Source organism: Salvelinus fontinalis, chromosome 10 (assembly GCF_029448725.1).
Source record: "Salvelinus fontinalis isolate EN_2023a chromosome 10, ASM2944872v1, whole genome shotgun sequence".
Classification (NCBI taxonomy): domain Eukaryota; kingdom Metazoa; phylum Chordata; class Actinopteri; order Salmoniformes; family Salmonidae; genus Salvelinus; species Salvelinus fontinalis.
The window spans coordinates 19,854,224-19,877,616 of record NC_074674.1 but is presented as its reverse complement, the minus strand read 5'-3'; the positions used below and the strand labels follow the sequence as shown (position 1 = coordinate 19,877,616).

At 43.7% G+C, this 23,393-nt stretch overlaps 1 protein-coding gene across 2 annotated transcripts; it reads left to right on the top strand.

Moving 5' to 3' along the window:
• The first annotated feature begins 19 nt into the window (after positions 1–19).
• Positions 20–23,031, top strand: xrcc4 (X-ray repair complementing defective repair in Chinese hamster cells 4). 2 transcript variants are annotated; one of them, XM_055936027.1, is made up of 8 exons: positions 20–108; positions 1,682–1,830; positions 1,952–2,139; positions 4,944–5,110; positions 5,783–5,914; positions 6,876–7,006; positions 11,307–11,451; positions 20,531–23,031. In XM_055936027.1, the coding sequence occupies exons 2-8, from the start codon at positions 1,689–1,691 to the stop codon at positions 20,634–20,636; spliced, it is 1,011 nt and encodes a 336-aa protein (XP_055792002.1). In that variant the 5' UTR covers positions 20–108; positions 1,682–1,688; the 3' UTR covers positions 20,637–23,031. The 2 variants fall into 2 exon arrangements, with proteins under 2 accessions (XP_055792002.1, XP_055792001.1); XM_055936026.1 differs by lacking the exon at positions 20–108 and adding an exon at positions 1,202–1,291.
• Positions 23,032–23,393: the final 362 nt, after the last annotated feature.

Below are 23,393 nucleotides of genomic sequence, written 5' to 3'. Positions count from 1 at the left end.
GCGATTTAAACTAGATTTAACACCGGTTGTAGGTTTAAATATCAGAAGTCGACCATTGGATATTTAAAGACACAACCAACTATCTAACGAAGGCTGGTGCAGTTCGAGGTAGGTGGGACACTGACGTACTTGATACATGTGCAAATGGCCACACGTGTGCTGTGCTACATTGCTCGAGCTTTGTTTACAAACAAGTCTGATGCATGTAAACTCAAAACTCTAACAATCAACTTTACTGACTTTATTGTCCCCCTTGGGAAATTGTGTTGCAGTGTCATGTACACGTTTAAAGTGGCGTTTAAATACAAAACAAATTGACAATACAACTTTCATAACAGTTACATACCAATAAAAAGAGACTAGCCTGCTGGCTTTACTGGGTCGATAGGAACATTAGCCCGAGCTATTTAGGAGGGATATCACACCTGGCACAAATGATTGTCTAGTTCTGTTTTTCTTGCTGAGGGGTGCCCTATACCTGCGCCCAGAGGGGAGTAGTTCAACGTCAGAGTACAGAAGGTGGCTTGGGTATAAAATTGTGTGTAATCATTAGTCTAAACCACGTTTTGCAATTTAAACGAGAGTTTCTATTGAACAGATGCAGGTAAGCCCCCCCCCCCCCCCCCCCCCCCCCCCGTTCCATTAAGACTCGTTTAGCAACATAATCGGCAGAATTAATCATTACAACCATGGCATTCAGTAATGATGGCCAATGAAGTAGGTTACTATGATCATCTCATGTTAGTGGAGCTTTGTCATGCATTCTGCTCGCACCATGTAACATGGCCCAGTCCCAAATCAACTCTTAGACCCCACTCTAGTGTAGTCTACCCTTATCCCACCCCAGACACTTACTGTAGGCTACATGCTGGTGCCAATTGCCTGTCTGTCAAAACAAAATAGAACCTAATAGGGAAGATAATTCCCAAAGCCAAGATCAGTGCATCTACATTCTCCATCTCTACTTTAATGGTGATGTTTTAGTGACTGAATCCAGAAGTAAGAAGATAGGAATTGAGGAAATTCTGAGACCGAGGTTTCAGCACAGGTGTGAACTGGAAAGGGGAGTGACAGAAATATGTGTCATTGCTGGCTGGCTGGTGTGTAGGTACAGGTGTTACTAGGGATTAATGAATGACAGTTGAGCAGGGTGTTAGATGGATGGGTTAAACATGGTTCTCCTCATTTACAGTGCTGCACATCTGAACTCGCATCACGGTCACTGAGCTCTAATGTGTGCAACTTGGTGTTGCTGACTGTCACTGTGGATGAGTATAGTGACTGGTCCAAGGTGAGGGGAGGCAGAGCGTTTTACTGTTTGGCTGGCATCTAACCAAGAGAATGATGAAATAATGTCCATGAGCTAATTAGCAGGACTGCACTGTCATTTTCACATCCACCCACTAGCGGCAGGTAGCCTAGCGGTTAAGAGCTTTGGGCCATTAACCGAAAGGTCACTGGTTCAAATCCCAAGCCGACTAGGTGAATTAAAAAATATATGTTGATGTGCCCTTGAGCAAGGCACTTGACCCTAATTGCTCCTGTATGTCGCTCTGGAAAAGAGCGTCTGCTAAATGTAAAGGTAAACAATGATCACAATTGTCACAAATATCCCAACTTTGTTTTAATTCCAATACTTACAGACGGAATGACCTCACGTGCCTGTGCTGTTTTTCTGCAGGTGTGAGATGCATGTGACGGTGCGTGAGGTCCGTATCTCCTCGGAGTCAGAGACTTCCTACTTCCTGCGAGTGGAGTGGAGGGGGCGAGACTTAGGCTCTGGCTTCCTGTTACTGCTCACTGATGGACAGAACGCATGGAGAGGAGAGGGTAAACACACACACACCTGACGAACACGCACGCACAAACATGACCACACACCTGTCTAAACTCTCACCGGAATCTTCCTTCCTATCTCTCACTCCATCCCTCACTCCCTCCCTGTCTGTAGTATCAGAGGATGCAGTGAGGGAGGAGGCTGAGGAGTTGGAGATGCAGACAGATCGTTACATCCAGGACCTCCAGCAGGCCTTGACTGGGACCGGACCCTCTACTGACTACAGCTTCACCTTGACCTATAACCCCGGCCCAATGGCCAACATGACCCTGGCCTACGAGAAGGTGCAGAGGGACATCTCGGTGAGTGGCGTGACGAATCATAACAGGGTGTGTTTTTTGGCCCCAACAAGTTTAACGACTACAACAAGTTTAACTACTACAACAAGTTTAACGACTATCCTGAACCTTAACCTGTACCATGGCCCTTAACCCTATCAAATGTTTAACTTGTAGAATTTATTTGAGCAAGTTAGCCATCCATCATGTGATATCTGATCTGTGTACAGTGTCACATGCACTTTGAGGTCCATGTGATGTCGTCACTAGAATTAACACTGATGATGTTTGTATATGATCTCATCCTTAAGAGTTGTTCATGGAAGTGAGAGTGAACTGTGTCTCCCATAACCTCATGTCGTATCTCGTATCATATCTCATGTCCCCATTTCCTCGCAGGACCCTCTAACTACCACTAATTGAGCTAATGAACCCCGGAAGACATTAATGTAGTGAAGCGCCGCTGTAGGAAGTTACCATGCCGTAGAAGTGTTGTTTATATTATTAGTAACTGTAGTCTTCCCTTCCCGTAGCTGTTATAGGCTAGTGGTATTAAGCCCTCCTATAGGATTAGTGTCATATAACTGTAAAAACAAAGAAAATGGAGGCCAGTGGTGTGATGAAATACAGGTAGTTATTATTATTCCAACAGTGGGATATTCTGCTATCAGCTTCACAGTCAATTAAAACACACAAGTCAGTCAGGCAGTCAACAGCAGGGTTGTATTGGATCGTTCAGGAGTGTGTTGTTGTTGACCAGTGATGATGTTATCCTAAGATATTGTCTTCCTCCGACTCCCTGCTTTGACAGGAAAATTGTACTGTACAATACTATCACTATGGAGGTAAAACACACACATAGCCAACTTAGTGACAGTCAGTGTGCTCAGAGGTCAACCACACACACACACACACACACACACACACACACACACACACACACACACACACACACACACACACACACATATACACTTTGTGCTTTGTTGCCATAGTAATGGGGTAATGACGGAATGGAAATCCTAGTGCATGTGTTTCAGTAGAAAAGGGAAATGAATAGGATTGACTGCTTCAGAAACGAGAGTGTTGGACCAGGACGTTTATAGAAGTGTCTGTGATGCATCATCCCAGATGGAAAAGTCTCAACTGTTTTCTGTTGCTCAACAGTTTATAAAAATATGAATTCATTCATCATAGAGATATGACTCATTATCAAATGATCCAAGTCTAATGGCTGTTCTTGCAACAGCAGTGTGTGTGTGCATGTTATGTAATTTCTGCAGAGAGTGAGCGTTTATTGACACCAGCTGTAAGAAAAGGGAGAACCTTACAATACCCTTGTAGAACCGTATACTGTAGAACCATATAGAACCCTGTAAAACAGTCCTGGATAAGGAGAATTAGGAACATCGGGGTGGTTGTTGTTTGGTAGATGTAAAGATGGGAATGTGACCCTTCTCTTTTTACTGCACGTCACTGGCCCATAGCAACAGCCCCAGGAAGGCTCCCACATCGCTGGAGGGTATTATCACCATTACCATACCAGCAGTGATCAGTGTAATCTCAAACAGCAACATGTATTTGACAATAAACAGTCATATTATGGCCCACGGGGCAGCCATTTTCAACTAGTCAGTGGGTTTCCTCAGATCAATGATATTGTGCAACTTTACATTTTAAGCATTTTTATAGAATGTGAATAACTGAATGTTGTTGACTTCTCATCCTCTCCAGCCACCCTAGTCATAGATTGTTCTCTCTGCTACCGCACGGCAAGCGGTACCGGAGAGCCAAGTCAAGGTCCAAAAGGCTTCTTAACAGCTTCTACCCCCAAGCCATAAGACTCCTGAACAGCTAATCAAAGAGCTACCTAGACCCCTCTTTTTCGCTGCTGCTACTCCTTGTTTATAATCTATGCATAGTCACTTTAACTCTACCTACATGTCCATATTACTTCGACTAACCGGCGCGCCCGCACATTGACTCTGTACCGGTACCCCCCTGTATATAGCCTCACTTGTTATTTTACTGCTGCCGTTTAATTATGTGTTACTTTTATTTTCTATTTAAACTATTTAAATAAACACTTATTTAAAGACATTGTTGGTTAAGGGCTTGAAAGTAAGCATTTCACTGTAAGGTCTATACCTGTTGTATTCGCCGCATGTGACAAATGAAATTTGATTTGATTTACACCAGGACTGTGTTTGAATGTGTGTGTGTGTGTGTGGCTGGTCTATGTGTGTTTAAATGTGTGGAGGTTAATTGTTTTCATCACCAGTAGATGGACCAGTGTAAAGAGAGTCCCTGTAATGACAACCTGGGGCACAAACCAAGGTTCACAACAACACCATTATCTGCTGGCCAGTGATCTCACCACCAATACACTACCACTGAATCCCTCACAGCAGAAGCAGCCGCGGTTGTGGTTACTTTAGAAGCCACCCAGACACCACAGCGATGTAGTAGCGACAGTCTCTACCCGAATAGGTTCTTATTCTCTCTAGTAGTTAGTCACTGAGTCTGTGTTTGAGAGAGAGGCCAATACAGAGAGATTATGAACCGGTCGTTTTTCTACGACATCTAATGGAAGCTCTGCTCGAGTCAACATTCCAGAGCCAACTTGGTCCATCATAATACCGGCCAATAGTGTTTGGGGCCAAATCATTATTGACCAATCGTTTTACTGCCCATGTCTTTACCGGCCAATCAAGTAACTGTCCATCTCGTTAAGGTGGGCACGAGTATATGTGTATGTTACAGGTGCATATATTAACTCTCCCTTCCTCAAACCCACCCCTGTCTCTCCCATCCCTCTCCCCTTCCAGTTCTGCCTGGGCTCTGTGTTGCTGGGTAAGATTCCAGAGCCAGTGGAGGAGGTTAGAGCGTTACTGACTCACGGTCTAGAACGTGGAACCGCACTGCAGAACCACAACCACTTACTAAAGGAGGAGAACCACCGACTCAAACAGGAGCTACAACACATCAATGCAGAGTAAGACCACACACACACACAGAGAGAGAGCTCACTTCCCTCCTCTCTAAGAGTCATTACCCAATCCTCAAAACTCTCTACAGGGTAGGACCGCCACTGTATGTTACATTGTCTAGGAGCTGATTTTATGAGTGTGTGAGTGGCTGCTGAGGATGGAAAATAGCTCTGCAAGTGGGCCTTAATGACGCACAGACCTGAGAGCTCAACACAGAGGTCAAGATCGAACACACACACAAAGGATGAGGGAAACCTTCGCAAGTGAGTGTTGAGGGCAGTTCCCATCACCTAGACTGAGTCCATGTGTTTCTGATCATCTCACTGCTGTAGTTTCTCTGATTCTGAAATGGAATATAGCGGTATTGGGTTGCAGGGGGGGGAGGAAAAATGTGTCGAGGTTCCCTGGCAACCAACACCAGACGCAACAAACCTTAACCCTGACTTGATTCAGAGGGAAGGAGTGGCTGTTGGCTGCATCAGGGCTGGAGAATTCGATTATGTCCCCTTAGGTTATGTTACGACATAAATGTCCTATAAATGGCACAGTCACATTTCTATCCATACCAAGCCAGGGATTGTTGCTGTAAATGCATTTTCTTCCATCCCCTTCTAACTCACTCTAACCCTGCTTTCTATAAGCTCTAACACGACCTGTGTGTGCGTGCGTGTGTGTAGGTTGCAGCGGTTTGTCAGTGGGAAGGAGACACTCGAGTCAGAGCTGTACTCTCGCTTCACCCTGGTGCTGAATGAGAAGAAGGCCAAGATACGCAGTCTACAGAAGAATCTCACACACCTGCAGGAGACCAGGTACATAGAACACACACGTCCCCCATCTATGAACTAACTAAACGTTACCCCACGGGGGGTCTGACCGTGAGGAACCCCTCAAGCTCACAGGATATCACTCATAATATTTCCACCCTCCTCTGTAATAAAGGGTATGACCAAGAGGGTTTGATTTATCAAGGTAGCTTCCTTTGATACATTCATCATCTATGTGATAACCCCTTCTGATATGTCCTTATGGTTTGGTGTTGGTGATTTGGTCATCTGATGGAACATGCCAGTATGGAAGTGATGAAAGGTGTTATTTAGGTGATGAGAAAATATACAACCTATCGGTACCACATTTAATCCCATACTGTTCAATATAAACTGATTACCAGGCAAATATACAGGTAGCTGCCGACATAAAGTGTCTTAATAGGGCGTTGGGCCACCACAACAGCTTCAGTGCACCTTGGCATAGGTTCTGCAAGTGTCTGGAACTCTATTGGAGGGATGCGACATCATTCTTCCAATGAGAAGTTCTATAATTTGGTGTTTTGTCGATGGTGGTGGGAAACGCTAACTCGGGCGCCGCTCTAGAATATTCCATAAGTGTTAAATTGGGTTGAGATCTGGTGACTGAGACGGCCATGGCATATGCTTTACATCGTTTTCATGCTCATCAAACCATTCAGTGACCACTCGTGCCATGTGGATGGGGGCATAACCATGGTAGCCAGAATAATGGCCAAAATAATGGCATGCCCAGCATTTTTATGCATACATGAACATTAGCATAATGGGGTTTTAATTGCTTAATTAACTCAGGAACCACACCTGTGTGGAAGCACCTGCTTTCAATATACTCTGTGTCCCTCATTTACCCAAGGGTTTCCATTATTTTGCCAGTTACCTGTACTCACAGTATACACAACCTTCCCAAGTTGTGATCTTTAACACGTGCGTGTGCGTCTGTATACCTCTCGTCTCTCTCTAACAGGGAAGAGGGAGAGAGCAGCAGTCCAGGGAAGGGAACGAAAAAGACGACAGGACAGACGAGAGAGGGGGATGAATATGAAGCGAGCACTGATGAAGAGCAGTTACAGCCTGCCTCTATAGAACCCACCCAGGGTAGGGTATAACCCCCTCCACACACACACACACACACACACATACACACACACACACTTACTTGCAGTTATATGGAGCAGCTGAGTGGGTTTTATCTGTAGGTAATGGATGGAAGGGAAAACATTGAGAAAGATCTGAAGGAGATGGAGTGTGTGTGAATGAGTTGGGGTCGACCCCTCAGGTGCCCCCTCAAGTTAACCCAAAGGGAATTCTACAAATATTAACTTGTGTAAAGAAGAAACAAACGTTCAAGTGTCGTAAAAGCTTGTTAAAAGTAAACTTGTCACTGGCAGTGTGTGTTTGCTTAGTGGTCTCGTAGTAATGACATCAGAGCATGTGTGATCTCCATCCTGCAGAGAGTGTTTAGAGCAGATTTACAGTCAGTCAGTCAGATTTTACTTTGAGTTACATTAGAGGTGTGTGTGTGTGTGTGTGTGTGTGTGTGTGTGTGTGTGTGTGTGTGTGTGTGTGTGTGTGTGTGTGTGTGTGTGTGTGTGTGTGTGTGTGTGTGTGTGTGTGTGTGTGTGATAGTTGTGTGTGGTCCCCCTGATTGTAGTCTCTAAGCACTGTCTCAGAGGAGGTGGCCCTGAGGGAAGAGTTGGAGGGTGAAAGGGGTGGTTGACTAGGAATGATAATAGACCTCACTACACTGCCATCATGGAGCTCAGAAGACCCCCCCAGCCCCCCCCCCCCCCCTTTTTGTGTCCAGTGCATTTATCATGTACAGTCTCATCATTAACCCTAACCCATACATGCGAACTTAACCCGCTGCAGTTTGTCTATCCAAATTCAAAATGTGAGATGAAGCCCCCAAACAATTATAATAGCCCCCTCAAGTACCATCATGGAGCTCAGAAGACCCCCCCCCCCCCCCCTATTTGTGTCCAGTCCAATGTATGAAAGTGTTTATCCTGTACAGACTCATCATTAACCCTAAATTATAAACTGGGTGGTTTGAGCCCTGAATGCTGATTGTCTGACAGCCGTGGTATATCAGACCATATAGCACTGGTATGACTCATATACCCATCATATACCCTAAATTAACCCACTACACTCTGTCTGTCTAAAATTTTACCTTATATTACCTTATGGTTAAGCTGTTTATTATCTATGCATAGTCAATTTACCCCACCTATACCCAGTGGTGGAAAAAGTACTCAATTTTCATACTTGAGTAAAAGTGAAGATACCTTAATAGAAAATGACTTAAGTGAAAGTCACCCAGTAAAATACTACTTGAGTAAAAGTCTAAAAGTATTTTGTTTTAAATATATTTATTGAGTATCAAAAGTAAATGGAATTGCTAAAATATACTTCAGTATCAAAAGTAAAAGTATAAATCATTTCTACTTCCTTGTATTAACCAGATGGCACAATTTTATTTTATTTTTTTATTTTATTTACTGATAGCCAGGGGCACACTCAGACACTCATAATTTACAAACGAAGCATGTGTGTTTAGTGAGTCGGCCAGATCAGAGTCAGTGGGGATGACCAGGGATGTTCTCTTGATAAGTGTGGGAATTGGACCATTTTCCTGTCAACACCTAAAAGAGTACTTTTGAGTGTCAGGGAAAATGTATGTAGTAGAAAGTACATTATTTTCTTTAGGAATATAGTGAAGTAAAAGTTACCAAAAATATAAATAGTAAAGTATAGATAGTACTTTACACCACTGCCTACATGTACATATTACCTCAATTACCTCGACTACCCTGTACCCCCGCACATTGACTTGGTACCAGTACCCCCTGTATATAGCCTTGTTATTTTTATTGTTAAACTTATATTTTTTTTGTTTATTTAGTGAATATTTTCTGAACTCCATTGTTGGTTAAGGGCTTGTAAGTAAGCATTGTACGGTAAGGTCTACAGTACACCTGTTGTATTTGGTGCATGTGACAAATAAAATTTGATTTGAAGTGTGTGCTGAGAAGGAAAAACCAGCGGTACTCCAAGAATCATGTAGATGTACGTTACACATGGCACGACGGGCAGTCATGGTGTAGCTGTGTGTGTGTGTGTGTGTGTGTGTGTGTGTGTGTGTGTGTGTGTGTGTGTGTGTGTGTGTGTGTGTGTGTGTGTGTGTGTGTGTGTGTGTGTGTGTGTGTGTGTGTGTGTGTGTGTGTGTGTGTGTGTGTGTGTGTGTGTGTACGGAATCTGTCCGATTCTGTCTATATGACTGGTGTTATTCTTGCCCAGCCAGGCACCAGCGATGACATCAGTGAGTGATGATTGCGTAACCCTCTGAGTGAGAAGTGTAGCATGCCTCTCTGACCTGCTGCCTGGAACACCGCTAACCACACCTCTACTTCTACTGCTGGAGCACCTACCGGGGTCAGGCACCACTTCTAGAGTAGACTGGGCTGGTATAGTGGGTAGGGGGCCCTTTGGGGTGGTGGGTATAGGGCCCCAAGCCCCCCTGTTTCTCCCAGCTGTGTGTTGTGATTGAGGTGGTAAATAAGGGTTATTGTTGGGCTGAATGGTAGGTATAAATGGGCCATTCTGGCTCAGACAAAGTTTTATTTACTTTACTTACATGGGAGGAGGTAAGATCCCTAGATGTCTCTTTGTCTCTCCCAGCTGTGCGATGTGATTGAGATGGTGGATTAGGGTTATAGCAGGGGTATTTGGTAGGTAAGTATTGGTTGTGTCCCTCCCTCTAACAGCTGTATTCTATGACTGATGGGGAAACAGACACGGGTTCCTGTGTTGCTTTGGTTGCCGTGACAATGAGTCAGTTTATTAGTGTGTTGCCAGGAAGGGCAGAGAAAATGGGGAAGGGGCAAAGTGGTTATGTTTTCACTAATGAGATTGAGATAAACTGTGTGTTATAACACACTTGACAAGTTTATTATCTTTCTGCCAGTCTGGTTTTGTCTTGGCTAGCCCCATACCAAGCTGTATGGCTTGTAGCCTATATGTCGTTGTGTGTGTAGCTGTGTGTCGTTAATTGTGTGTGACTCCAGTTTATCATAACCCAGGTGTCACATTCTGCACGTGTGTGTGTCTCCTCCCGCACGCGTGTGCGTGGCTGTGGGTCGTTAACTGTGTGTGACTCCGGTTTATAACGACCCAGGTGTCACATTATGGCTACAGGCACCATGGATTGACCTCCCATTTACCCAATGTCTCACCCACTCCAGTTGTTAGCTTTTTATTGTATGTTGCCTGCCTGCCTGCCTGCCTGCATGCCTGCCTGCCCAATGTGATGAATGAGGCTATTCAGTTTAACACAGTGTTTTTACAGACTGCCAGCCTGAGTGACCAGAGACTCATGTTACTGTTAAACACTGAATAGAACTCTATTAGTCTATGAGTAATAATTCTAAAGCAGGAATATGACCTCCCCTGTACTTGGCTAAATGGAATAATAAGCAAGCAGCCGTGTTGATGCTGGTGATGCTGATGGATTTCTTCTTCCCCCCCCCCTCCCATCCATGTGTCTATTCCCCCCCCCCCCCCCTTCTCCTTCTCCCTCCACGTGTCTACTTTGGGCATGTGTCCCTGTCCTCTCATCAGTCAAACATGCTGATCTGTGGAAGGAAGGGGTCACCTGAGGGAGGGAGAAGCACACGAACTCCCTTCCTGAACAGACCAGATGTTGGTGGCTGCAGACCCAAACTCTGCTTGTATTCACTGTGTGCTTAAGAAGCTGAGAAACATGTAGCGAGCAATGTATTATTTTTTTTTTTTAACATCTTGCATAGTAGAGTCAAACATTCTGTTGTAGACGTCTGGAACTCATTTCAGTTTACGACCCAGTCTTACAATTGGACTCCGTATTGACTCTGTGTGACTCAGTAGCTCAAAGGTTACATTTATATACTGTGCGTTCAGAACGTATTCATACCTGTTGACTTATTCCACATTTTGTTGTGTTACAGCCTAAATTCAAAATGGATTAAATATATATTTTCACACAATACCCCATAATGACAAAGTGCAAACATGATTTTAGAAATGTTTGAAAATATATTGAAAAGGAAATACAGAAATTCCTCATTTACGTAAGTATTCACACTTTTAGACGTCTGTATCAGCTTTGCACATCTGGATTTTGTGATTTTTCTCCCATTGTTCCTTGCAGATTTTCTCAAGCTCTGTTAATTTAGATGGGGAGTGGCGGTGAACAGCAATCTTCAAGTCTTTCCACAGATTTTCAATGGGATTCAAATCTGGACTTTCACATTATTGTTCTGAAGCCATTCCAGTGTTGCTTTGGGCTGTTTACTTTCTGAAGGCATTGTATTTTGACTCGTGTGTGTGTGTGTGTGTGTGTGTGTTCTCTCCTCAGGGACGTCGCGTAGCCGCAGCCCATTGGACGACAGTCTGAATGACATCACAGACGTGGCGCCCTCCCGTAAACGCCGCTTCCGCCACCTGCAACCTCCTGACACCGTTGCTAAGAGACCGACCTCGGAGCCAGCACAGAAACCGAGGTACGGATACAACACACACACACACACACACACACACACACACACACACACACACACAAATAGTGGCACGGGTGGCTGAGAAACACACAATCCCTATGACGTGATGATGAGTTTCCCAACATGGTCTCCTGGGTAGATCTGTGTGGTAGATCTGTTCTGAATCCTGAGTGCTGGTTTCTGTCTGCCAAACACCCCCCCCGCTGGGCTTTGGTCTTTCTCTGTATTTCTCTTCTCTGAAATGGGAATGTCACTTTGTTCTGCCCCCCACACCCCTTACTGTTTCTTGCTCTCTCTCCCTGCCTCCTTTTCACTCTCTACTCCTCCCCACCTCCCTCTCCCTACTTTTCTCTCTCTTTCTTCCTCGCTCTCTCTCTCGCTCTCTCTCTCTCACCCCAGCCACTCTCTCGGCATCTGAGACTTTGTCATAGATATGTAAAAGGAACTTGCTTTTCCACTGATATTCTGTCTCTGTCTGTGTTCATGAATGGGAAAATAACTTCATGCTATGTAGCGCTGCTACAGCTTTACACACCTAGCAGCAGGAGAGCTCTCAAACAAGACTGGATCACAAAATAGCAACTACCGTAGCTTTGAAAACCAAACTGTTTTATCCAAATTCCGTATGTGATTGTGTGATTTTACATGGTAGCTGTCGTAAACTGGGTCCACTCTGGCTACCTCACAATAGTGACAACATGTCTGTTAACACGTGACACCCATCTCTCAGTGCATGCGTGTGCATGTGTGCTTGCGTGCGCACTTGCGCGTATGTGTGACTGCGTGTATAAACCTGCTCTTGTCCAGGAGTCACACATGACAGGAAGGAAAAACATTTCATCACCAGGCCAACAGCGGACCGGCCAGAGAGGGTTGGAAGACCTGGGCTTTTAAATTCCCTTAAATAATCCCTATAAATAAAATAGTCACCCTATAATACAGACTGTAGCTTAGCGTAGTTAAACATGGTGTATAATGCAACATTAGATGAATCCACAATGCTACTGGTTGTCTTTCGCTATTAACTCATCACTGTTGGTCAGCGGGAAGAAGGAGATGACATGAGTGGAGAGGAGGAGATGGGGACAAAGAGAAGATCATGAGGTTAGTTCGTAAGGATCTATTCATCATTCTGTCACCACACACTTAACTGTGTGACATCGTTCCCGGTGTCATGGATCTGCTTGTGGCTGCCATGCGGTGACAGACGATGAAGACATAATGCCACTACCTCCTAGTCCTGAAGAGAGGAGAAGAAAAAGAGGAAACAAGAGGAGAGGAGATTAAAAATGACAGTGTATTTGTTGACCCATAGGCTCTCCATGTTCTAATTGCGGCTGCTCGGACGTCCCTGAACTTACCTCATCAGCTGGCCTCACATTTTCCACCCCTGCAGTGTGCTAGTGGACAACCCGTACCACGGCTGGCCACCCTACGGCTCTATCACGTCTACGCTGCAGCTCACTGTTGGTGTTAAAATGCCACTGTTCTCCTGCAGGCTCAAACTGTTGGCTGACTGACTGGAGTTAAGTCACTCATGGACCCACCAGAGAGCGTTGGAAGAGAGTTTTTAAAAGCACAAGATGTACCGTAGGGGGAAAAAAACTATGAATAAAAAGACCATTCAATCTACAGACAGTAGCTTGGCATAGTTAAACAAACATGGTGGATGATGCAACGTTAGATGAATACACAATGCTACTGGTTGTCTGTCGGCTATTAACACATCACTGTTGGTTTCAAGAGGGGAGGAAAGGAGGAGATGTGAGGAGGAGACAGGAAAGGAAATGAGTGGAGGGGAGGGGAGAGAGGAAAGCAGGAGACAGGAGAGGAAGGCAGGAGACAGGAGAGGAAGGCAGGAGACAGGAGAGGAAGGCAGGAGACAGGAGAGGAAAGCAGGAGACAGGAGAGAAAAGCAGGAGACAGGAGAGAAGTGGACAAGGATCCCCTACTCATCATTCTGTCACCACACACTTAACTGTGTGACATTGCTTCCTGGTGTCATGGATCTGCTTGTGGCTGCCATGCAGTGACAGACGATAAAGACATAATAACACTACCTCCTAGTCCCGAGGAGAGGAAAGGAGTGAGGAGAGGATAGGAAAAGAGAGGAAACGGGTCGTTCCACCTCAAAAAGCAGAAGAGGATTTCGACATCCACCATCTGACTGTTCTGAAATAATTTCTTTTAGAAACAGATAAGATTAGCATTCCTGCAACATTATTTTGTTGAAATATACACTAGTATAGTTTGGGGTCACTAAGAGTTTGGGGTCACTAAGAAATGTCCTTCTTTTTGAAAGAAAAGCTCATTTTTTTGTCCATTTAAAATAGCAGCAAATTGATCCGAAATACAGTGTAGACATTGTTAATGTTGTAAATGACTATTGTAGTTGGAAACGGCAGATTGAGAAAAAAAAAGAAAAAAAAAAAAGGAATAAATACCTAGGCGTACAAAGGCCCATTATCAGCAACCATCACTCCTGTGTTCCAATGGCACGTTGTGCTAGCTAATCCAAGATGATCATTTTAAAGGGCTATTGATCATTAGAAAACCCTTTTGCAATTATGTTAGCACAGCTGAAAACTGTTGTTATGATTAAAGAAGCAATAAAACTGGCCTTTAGACTAGTTGAGTATCTGGAGCATCAGCATTTGTGGTTTTGATTACAGGCTCAAAATAGCCAGAAACAAATAACTTTCTTCTGGAACTTGTTAGTCTATTCTTGTTCTGAGAAATGAAGGCTATTCCATGTGAGAAATTGCCAAGAAACTAAAGATCTCGTACGACGCTGTGTTACTACTCCCTTCACAGAACAGCGCAAACTGGCTCTAACCAGAATAGAAAGAGTGGGAGGCCCCGGTGCACAACTTAGCAAGAGGACAAGTACATTAGTGTCTAGTTTTAGAAACGGATGCCTCACAAGTCCTCAACAGGCAGCTTCATTAAATAGTACCCGCAAAAAAACACCGATCTCAACGTCAACAGTGAAGAGGTGACTCCGGGATGCTGGCCTTCTAGGCAGAGTTCCTCTGTCCAGTGTGTGTTCTTTTGCCCATCTTAATCTTTTCTTTTTATTGGCCAGTCTGAGATATGGCTTTTTCTTTGCGACTCTGCCTAGAAGGCCAGCATCCCAGAGTCGCCTCTTCACTGGTGATGTTGAGACTGGTGTTTTGATTGTACTATTTAATGAAGCTGACACTTTTGTAATTTGGGTGAACTATCCCATTAACAATGATCACCAAATAGCAGGAACAGCACCATCTAGTGGTCACCCTGGTAGTATCAGGATGCAGGATGGGATATAAACCCAACAGCTTAAATTACAAAATGTCTGTGAACAGGGGGAAAACACATGGGTGTCATGGCTTGCTGAAATGTTATGGAATGACCCGGAGAGGACAAGAGAAGAGAGGAGATTCAACAGAACTAAACAGTATATTTGTTGGCCCATAGTCTCTCCATGTTGTAGCTGCCCACTCCTGAACTTACCCAACCAGCTGACCTCACACTTTCCACTCCTGCAGTGTGCTTGAGGACAACCTGTGGAAAACACCACAGCTGGCCACCCTCCGGCCCCATCACATCTACACTGCAGCTCACTTTATTAGTGTTAAAATGCCACTGCTCTACTGCAGGCTCTCTGGCTTTATGGTACTGCTAATTGTGTTTTAGACTAAAACGCACACACACATACTGGCACACACACACACAACAGGTAGCTTCAGGCGGCACACACACACACAAATCAAATCGGTGTATTGGTAACGTGCCCTCGGTAAAGTGAAATGCTTACTTGCAAACTCTCCTCTACTATGCAGTACAATGTCAATATCAATCAAGAATCACACCAGGTAGCTTCAGGCGGTCCAGCTGGTCACGGGAAGAGTAGTACTGTACTATACGTCAGCTGCAGGAGAACTAACTCTTGACACAATACGGCCTGAAGCCATGTTTTAACTGCTGCTCTTTGTTCTGAAAGCTGTTGTTTATTTCTCAGCGTTCTTGTTGGATGTTGATATAAAAACACAGTGTGGTCTAAATATCAGATCATATGTCTGTTGATATAATAAAGTATTGTGGGGACATTGGATATTAAGAGAAGATTCTGGGTAAAGCTAAGGAGATCGGGCACAGACTGACTGTCACGAATACCACCGAAGGTGGCTCCCCTTCCTGTTCGGGTGGCGCTCGGCGGTCGTCGTCGCCGGTCTACTAGCTGCCACCGATCTCTTTTTCCTTTTCGTTTGTTTTTGTCTAATTGTTTTCACCTGTTCCTTGTTGGGGTTTTGGGATGGGTGTTATTTAAGTTAATTTAGCCCGCTGGTGTTTGTGCGGGCTTGTGGTTATTTGACGTTAGTGGTGTTTGTTGACTTTTGGGTTTTTCGCTGTCTGGTATTTTGGTAACAGTGGTTTTGGGTTTGTTGCACCTGTGTTTTAGGCTTCACCCATGTTTGTACCTGTTACTGTGCTTGAGGACATTAAAGCGTTTTTTCCCGTCTACCTTCTGCTCTCTGCGTCTGACTCCACACCCATCACTCTCCAGACGTTACACTGACAGTCCAGTAGGGGTTCTGATTTGAGGAAGTCTTATACTGGGCAAAAATATAAACGCAAATATGAGCAAAAATAGAAGATCCCAGAAATGTTCCATACTCACAAAAAGCGTATTTCTCTCAAATGTTTTGCACAAATTGGTTTACATCCCTGTTAGTGAGCATTTCTCCTTTGCCAAGATAACCCATCCACCTGACAGGTGTTGCATATCAAGAAGCTGATTAAAGCATAATCATTAGACAGGTGCACCTTGTGTGGGGACAATAAAAGGCCACTTTAAAATGTGCAGTTTTGTCCCACAACACATTGCCACAGATGTCTCAAGTTTTGAGGAAGTGTGCAATTGGCACGCTGACTGCTGGAAGGTCCACCAGAGCTGTTGCCAGAGAATTGAATGTTAATAAGTCGCCTCCAGCGTCGTTTTAGAGAATTTGTCAGTATGTCCAACCGGCCTCGCAACCACAGACCATGTGTAACCACGCCAGCCCAGGACCACCACATTCAGCTTCTTCACCTGCGGGATGGTCTGAGGCGAGTGTGGGTGAGCGGTTTGCTGAGGTCAACATTGTGGGAAAAGTGCACCATGGTGTCGGTGACGTTATGGTATGGGCAGGAATAAGCTACGGACAACGAAGCACAATTGCATTTTATCGATGGCAATTTAAATGCACAGAGATACCGTGACGAAATCCTGACGTGCCGTGCCATTCATCCGCCGTCATCACCTCATGTTTCAGCATGATAATGCACGGCCCCACGTCACAAGGATCTGTACACAATTCCTGGAAGCTGAAAATGTCCCAGTTCTTCCATGGCCTGCGTACTCACCAGACATGTCACCCATTGAGCATGTTTGGGATGCTCTGGATTGACGTACACAACAGTGTTTTCCAGTTCTCACCAATATCCAGCAACTTCCTACCGCTATTTTAAGAGGAGAGGGACAATATTCCACAAGCCACAGTCAACAGCCTGATCAACTCTATGTGAAGGAGATGTGTCGCGCTGCATGAGTCAAATGGTGTCCACCACATACTGACTGGTTTTCTGATCCACTTCCCTACCATTTCTTTTAGAAGGTATCTGTGACCAACAGATGCACGTCTGTATTCCTAGTCATGTGAAATCCATAGATTAGTGCCTAACGAATTTATTTAAATTGACTGATTTCCTCATATGAACTGTAACTCAGTACAGTCTTTTGAAATTGTTGCATGTTGTGTCATTTCTTGGTGTAAAAGGTGTTATACTCAGTGGGACTTGAGTTGTAGAGAATGTGGATCTGTCCGTTTACTGTTCTGCTGTGCATCGGCTGATTTTCCCATGACAAACTAACCCTCTCTGTTCTAAATTATACTGCAGTTCCCAAACACACACACACAAACATACACAAATGCGTACAAGCCCTGTAAACCATCAGCACCGATAATCACTACAAGACAAGGTATTGACACAGCGCTATGTGTGTGCTCGTGTGTACTTGTGTTTGTGTGTGTGTGTGTGTGTGGCTGCATGATGCTGGTTTGCGTGGGTTTGTAAACAATACTTGGCACAAACTATTAAAGACAGACGCACACACACACTAACCTTCTCCATCTGAGGTTCAGAGACAGGAATCTGTGTTTTCATCAGTCAGCTCTACCTTCTCTACCTGAGGTTACGGATATGTCACAGGACCACGTGTGTGTGTGTGTGTGTGTGTGTGTGTGTGTGTGTGTGTGTGTGTGTGTGTGTGTGTGTGTGTGTGTGTGTGTGTGTGTGTGTGTGTGTGTGTGTGTAACTTTTCTCATATTGGTGATAATGATTGAAAACAAGTTGGATGACTTTTCTCTCTGCATACACCACACACACACACACACACACACACACAGGTAGCCTGTCAGTCAGAGGCTAAAAGTCAGAGGTGAGCCTTTGTTAATGACATTATTTACTAGGAGCAATTGGGTGAGGTCAAATGGAGCTCCTCAAAGTGAATACACCCGAGGGAAGAGAACTCACCAGCCACCTACTTTATTCTTTCTCTCCCTCTCCATTTCTCAACTTTCTCTCTCCCTCTGTTTTACCGGAGAATTTGGGACTTCAGTTTTCCATCTGCGTAGTGAAGCGCTGACTACGCTGTAGCCATGGTTATATTTCGCTCCATCCTTCTGTGTAGGGAAGAAATCAAGACTGCTGATTTCATCTACACACACACACACACACACAATTATGACAGTGCCAGTTCTGTCTGCATTGTTAGCCCTCATTAATATTGCGGCTGTGTTTAACGAGTGGACTGCTGGAGGGTGGAAGGACGTGAGTTAATTGTGTTAAAGGGATACTTCAGGATTTTGGCAATGAGGCCCTTTATCTACTTATCCAGAGTCAGATGAACTCGTAGATACCATTTTTATGTCTGCGTGTGCAGTTTTGAAGGAAGTTTCTAACTAGCGCTAGGGCAAATTGCTAACTAGCGTTAGCGCAATGACTGGAAGTCTATGCTTCCAGTCAGATTCCCATAGACATCCAGCATGGTAGCAGATTCCCATAGACAGTCATTGCGCTAATGCTAGTTGGCATTGGCTCGCGAAACTACCTCTAACTTCATACTGGACACAGAGACATAAAAATGGTGCGCACAAGTTCATCTGAATCTGGGGAAGTAGATAAATCCCGAAGTATCCCTTTAATGTGTTACAAGTGTCTGCTGTCAGTTCGGAAATATGACTGATAGCTCTGTTAAAGTGGTGTGTATCAAACCTGTTTACTCATTAGCAGTTACTGTAGTGTGTTACAGTGAAGTGACTCAGCTCAACGATGCGCGCGCACACACAGCACTGCAAACCTGCTCCCAACTATTGACAAACTGTTTCCACAAAGGAGAGATCTCGGAGTGTGTAAATGGTTTACAGGTGTTGTTTGAACATTCGGGGTAATGGGTGGTGTGGTGTGCGCCTGCCTGCATGCACTCTATAATGGAATCAATATCTCCATGTGTGTGTGTTGCCTCGAGGCAACTTGCAAAACTACTGATAATTTACCAAAGTTACTGGAACTTTTGGTAGTTTTGGTAGTAACAGGAAATCTATGGTAACTAAGGTAATTTATACTTAACTTTAGAAAAACGTATTAATATACAGTATAAATGTGTTAACTTTAGAAAAACGTATTAATATACAGTATAAATGTGTTATATTTGTCCATGAGTTTCTAGTAGAAAGACCTTATGGTTCAAGAGAAAACAGCCAAATGATTGATAAATGTATCTAATCAACAATGGATTATTTTTATTTAACTCTGCAAATCTTCCAACTATAGATTATTTTCACAACTGCCACCAGATTGACACCGAAACATTTGAAATAAAAACATATTGACATAGTAAAATTTAATTTTTTATGTTGAAACCCTTATATTAAACACCAATGTTATTCACTAAGTTGATGGTTTATATTTAGCATCATGTTTTACAGCTTTGACAATAAATTTTTTATTTTAATATCGTCTTATATGATTATTTTATATATTTTACATGTGAAATGGCCAGAGATAATTAGACAGCTGTCATAATCTGAAATTCTCCAAAAGGCCACAAAATTACTTAAAAGTTACCAAAATGCTGAAGGTTTACTGGTAAACTTTTGAAAAAGTTACCAGTAATACACCATCCCTTTGCAGCTCTACTTCCAGGGTTGAAATGAGGAGTGTTTGAGAATGAAAAAATTCTAAAAATCTGTTTTTGCTTTTTCATTATTGCGTATTGTGTGTAGATTGATGAGGGGGAAAAAACTATTCTATCCATTTTAGAGTAAAGTTGTAATGTAACAAAATGTGGAAAAAGTGAATGGGTCTGAATACTTTCCGAATGCACTGTGGTTGGTTGTGGCTGTCAATTTGCCTTTCGCAAATGTCAAAATACGCACAAAAAACATACAGTTTGGAAAGCAAGTGCTGTCATTACTAAATGTGTATTGTTATAGGCATTCAAAATAATGATACACACAAAAACATTTGATTAAATATTCAATTAATCAGTCTCCTAAAAATGAAGGGGATGATAAAGCAGTCTTTGTGAGAGGGAGGGAATCTGATTTCATTGGTCCTCAACCCGCAGCTCAGACACTTCATTCGGGATAAATGGAGTTAGCTACCCCCCGGAGAAGGTAAGTTCTGAAGAATTCGTTGCCAAATACATTTAACTGGTTAAAAAAATGAGCCACTTTCACGGTACCGGTTATCCCGAGTTGAACTCGGACTTGACCAAAGTTACCTCGCTAACTCCTCAAACCTGATTCGTAGTATAGTGCTCTTCTCTCCTCTGTCTGTGTGGTGTGTGTGCGCTTGTGTGTCAAAGTGCAGACGGCCCTAGGTTTGAATGGCAGGGGTATGCATTCAATGTGGTTTTCCATACAGGTAGACAGCCATTGGTTAGAAAAGAAAACCTTGCACACGCCCCAATGCAATGCATTTAATAATCAGTACAGTTAGCAACAGTCATTGCTTCCTGCTTGGATTAGACTGACATTTTTGTGTGTTTTATTGGCAGGAGGGACCCCCTGCCATCATCCAGAGCAGCAGCCAATAAGGACCAGGCTCCCCAGCATTCTACTGATGTCATTCCTGATGCTGAGGACCTGTTTGAGGACATCTGAGTTCTAACCACTCACTCCTCAATCAAATTCTTTCCCTCCCTCCCTCCCTCCCTCCTTTCATCTCTCTCTCCCTCCATCACTTTCGTCTGTCACTATCAGCCAGTCCCAACTCTCTTAGAACCCCTTCTCCTAATTAACCCCTTCGATGTTTGGAGATCTGAAAGATCAGGATAGGTGTAAACAGTGCGGGGATGGAGCTTCCATTCCTTCCACCTTACAGATCCAAATGTAAAAGTGTATTATTAATATCCTGAATTTGGCATTCTATTTATGGGGATAATGGTAACTAATTCTAAAATTACAAAGATCCAATCAACTATGGATAGTATACCTAGTTTCACTCTGAAATGGCGTTCTTTGGTCAAATCAGATGTCAATGTAGCCAACATAAATCTAACGTGAGTCGGAATTTACTTTCACATACACTGTAAAATAAATGTATATATATATTCAGCGTACAATTGTAAGGTAACCATCCAGGCCCGGCTCGAGGAGGACATGACTGAGGGGAACATTTTAAATTCATGGGGGGGGGACTCTTCGACCCTCCTACCAAGTTACCTTAATCTGAAGCTACTGATCTGCACACCGGTGTCAAACTTGTCCGCAGTACGTATAGGTGCGTTGATGAACTGCAATGTGACGCTGAATTGGAAAAGCTTTGCCAGGAGGGCACGAGCACGCCAGCTCCAAGGAAACGATGGAGACAACTCTGCGAGAGTATGTAGTTGAAAGCACAGTTTGCTCAACAAGGCATTTTTTTATTTTTAGCAAACAGAAAATGTGTTTGAAAAATGTTTCTGCAAGCTCACAATCCTATTGCAGCTGGTTGCCTTACAATTGTACGCTGAATCAATATATATATATATTTTTTTATTATTTCTTTTAGTGAACAGCTAGTGTTAGAGGAGGTACTTTCAACGATTCAATGGTAGTCTACGCGGATGAGTATGAAAGTTGATCGATGTCTAAATGTGTTGACATGATAGCTCGGCATATACAAGCTTGTTTCCAAAGCTAAGTAGGATACATAGAGGAGAGCATGTAGATGATAGACTCATCCTCAATGAAGTGCATTACCCCTCATATACCAGTAGGAGTCGCTGTTCAGGCAGGAATTGTTGGGCTGGCTTCACATTTTATTTCAATATACACTATATATACAAAAGAATGTGGACACCCCTTCAAATTCGTGGATTTGGCTATTTCAGCCACACCCGTTGCTGACCGGTGTATAAAATCGAGCACACAGCCATGTAATCTCCATAGACAAACATTGGTAGTAGAATGGCCTGTACTGAAGAGCTCAATCATTGGGTGCCACCTTTCCAACAAGTCAGTTCGTCAAATTTTGGCCCAGCTAGAGCTGCCCCGATCAACTGTAGGTGCTGTTATTGTGAAGTGGAAACGTCTAGGAGCAACACCAGCTCAGCTGAGAAGTGGTAGGCCACACAAGCTCGCAGAACAGGACTGGCGAGTGCTGAACCACGTAGCGCGTAAAAATCGTCTGGGTTTCCATGGCCGAGTAGCCACACACAAGCCTAAGATCACCATGCGCAATGCCAAGCGTATGCTGGAGTGGTGTAAAGCTCGCTGCCATTGGACTCTAGGAGCAGTGGAAACGCTCCTAGAGTCAGTTTAGATCATTGTATTTAAGCTGAAGCTTTACCCTAATTTCGATGTTTACAATGCTTGTTGAAATGCGAAGAAAACCGTACTAGTTTACTTTTTGCAAATCCAAATGTGTTTTCCACGTGGATTCCACGTCCGTAATAGGTTGACATATGATGTTGAAACATTGGTTCCACCAGTGTGTTCCCAGTGGGTTGCTTCTGTCTCTCTGTCCCTCTACACAGGGGTGGCCAACACCTGGTTTTACTAACCAGCCTTGCTAAAACCTGACTGAGCATGGCAAGGTCCTGGCTCACGTCCTACCCCTTCCTCTACCTAACCTAAGGACCACCAGGACCTTGACATGTCGCATCAGGTTATAGCAAGGCTGGAACAAAAGCCTGAATATCTAGCTCTACACCTCTGCACAGCCACCCTTCCTCTACCATTTATTACTTCCCGCTCTGCTCTAGCCTCTATCTCACTATTAATCCTCCACCACTCACTCCCGTATCCTTCTTTATCACTGTCACTACTATACAGAGGAAGTCAAGGAGACCGTTATATAGAGAGAAGGGAATTAGACATATTTTTTTTGTAGTACACCATTTATACAAATGTATAAGGCTGTAACAAGGGGATCTTTTTGTACTCAATATGGACAAACATTAACTGTGTAAAGCTCAGTCTTTGTGCTGTTTTTAGTATGATGAAGAGAAGTGTTGGTTCTTTATGTGTATGAAACACGAATAAAGTGTAATAAAATGTAGGTTACCAACATGAAGTATTACAAACCTTGTTGTGGTCTTTAGTATGTTAACTGTGGTTGATCGGTTCTGGCTATTCTACGCACAGAAAGTGTATGTTAAAGCTACACATGTCTTATATCGCATCCAGGAAGACAACATTGTGAAATTATTCCCGGAGCTTGGGATTCCGCCAGCGACCTACTGAGTCTTTGAAAGTTATAGAGCATAAATTGGGGCGTCTCTCTCGCTCTCTCTCTCTCCTCCCTCTCTCAATTCAATTGAAGGGCTTTATTGTCATGGGAAACATATGTTTACACTGCCAAAGCAAGTGAAGTAGATAATAAACAGAAGAGAAATAAACAATAAAAAAGTATTGTAAACATTACACTCACAAAAG

Excerpts from the sequence above, each read along its gene's own strand:
- xrcc4 (XM_055936026.1), top strand. The coding sequence starts at position 1,269 with ATGAGTATAGTGACTGGTCCAAG. Across the intron at positions 1,292-1,681 it reads AGTATAGTGACTGGTCCAAG|GTGTGAGATGCATGTGACGG; the intron begins GTGAGGGGAGGC and ends GTTTTTCTGCAG. Across the intron at positions 2,140-4,943 it reads AGGTGCAGAGGGACATCTCG|TTCTGCCTGGGCTCTGTGTT; the intron begins GTGAGTGGCGTG and ends CTCCCCTTCCAG.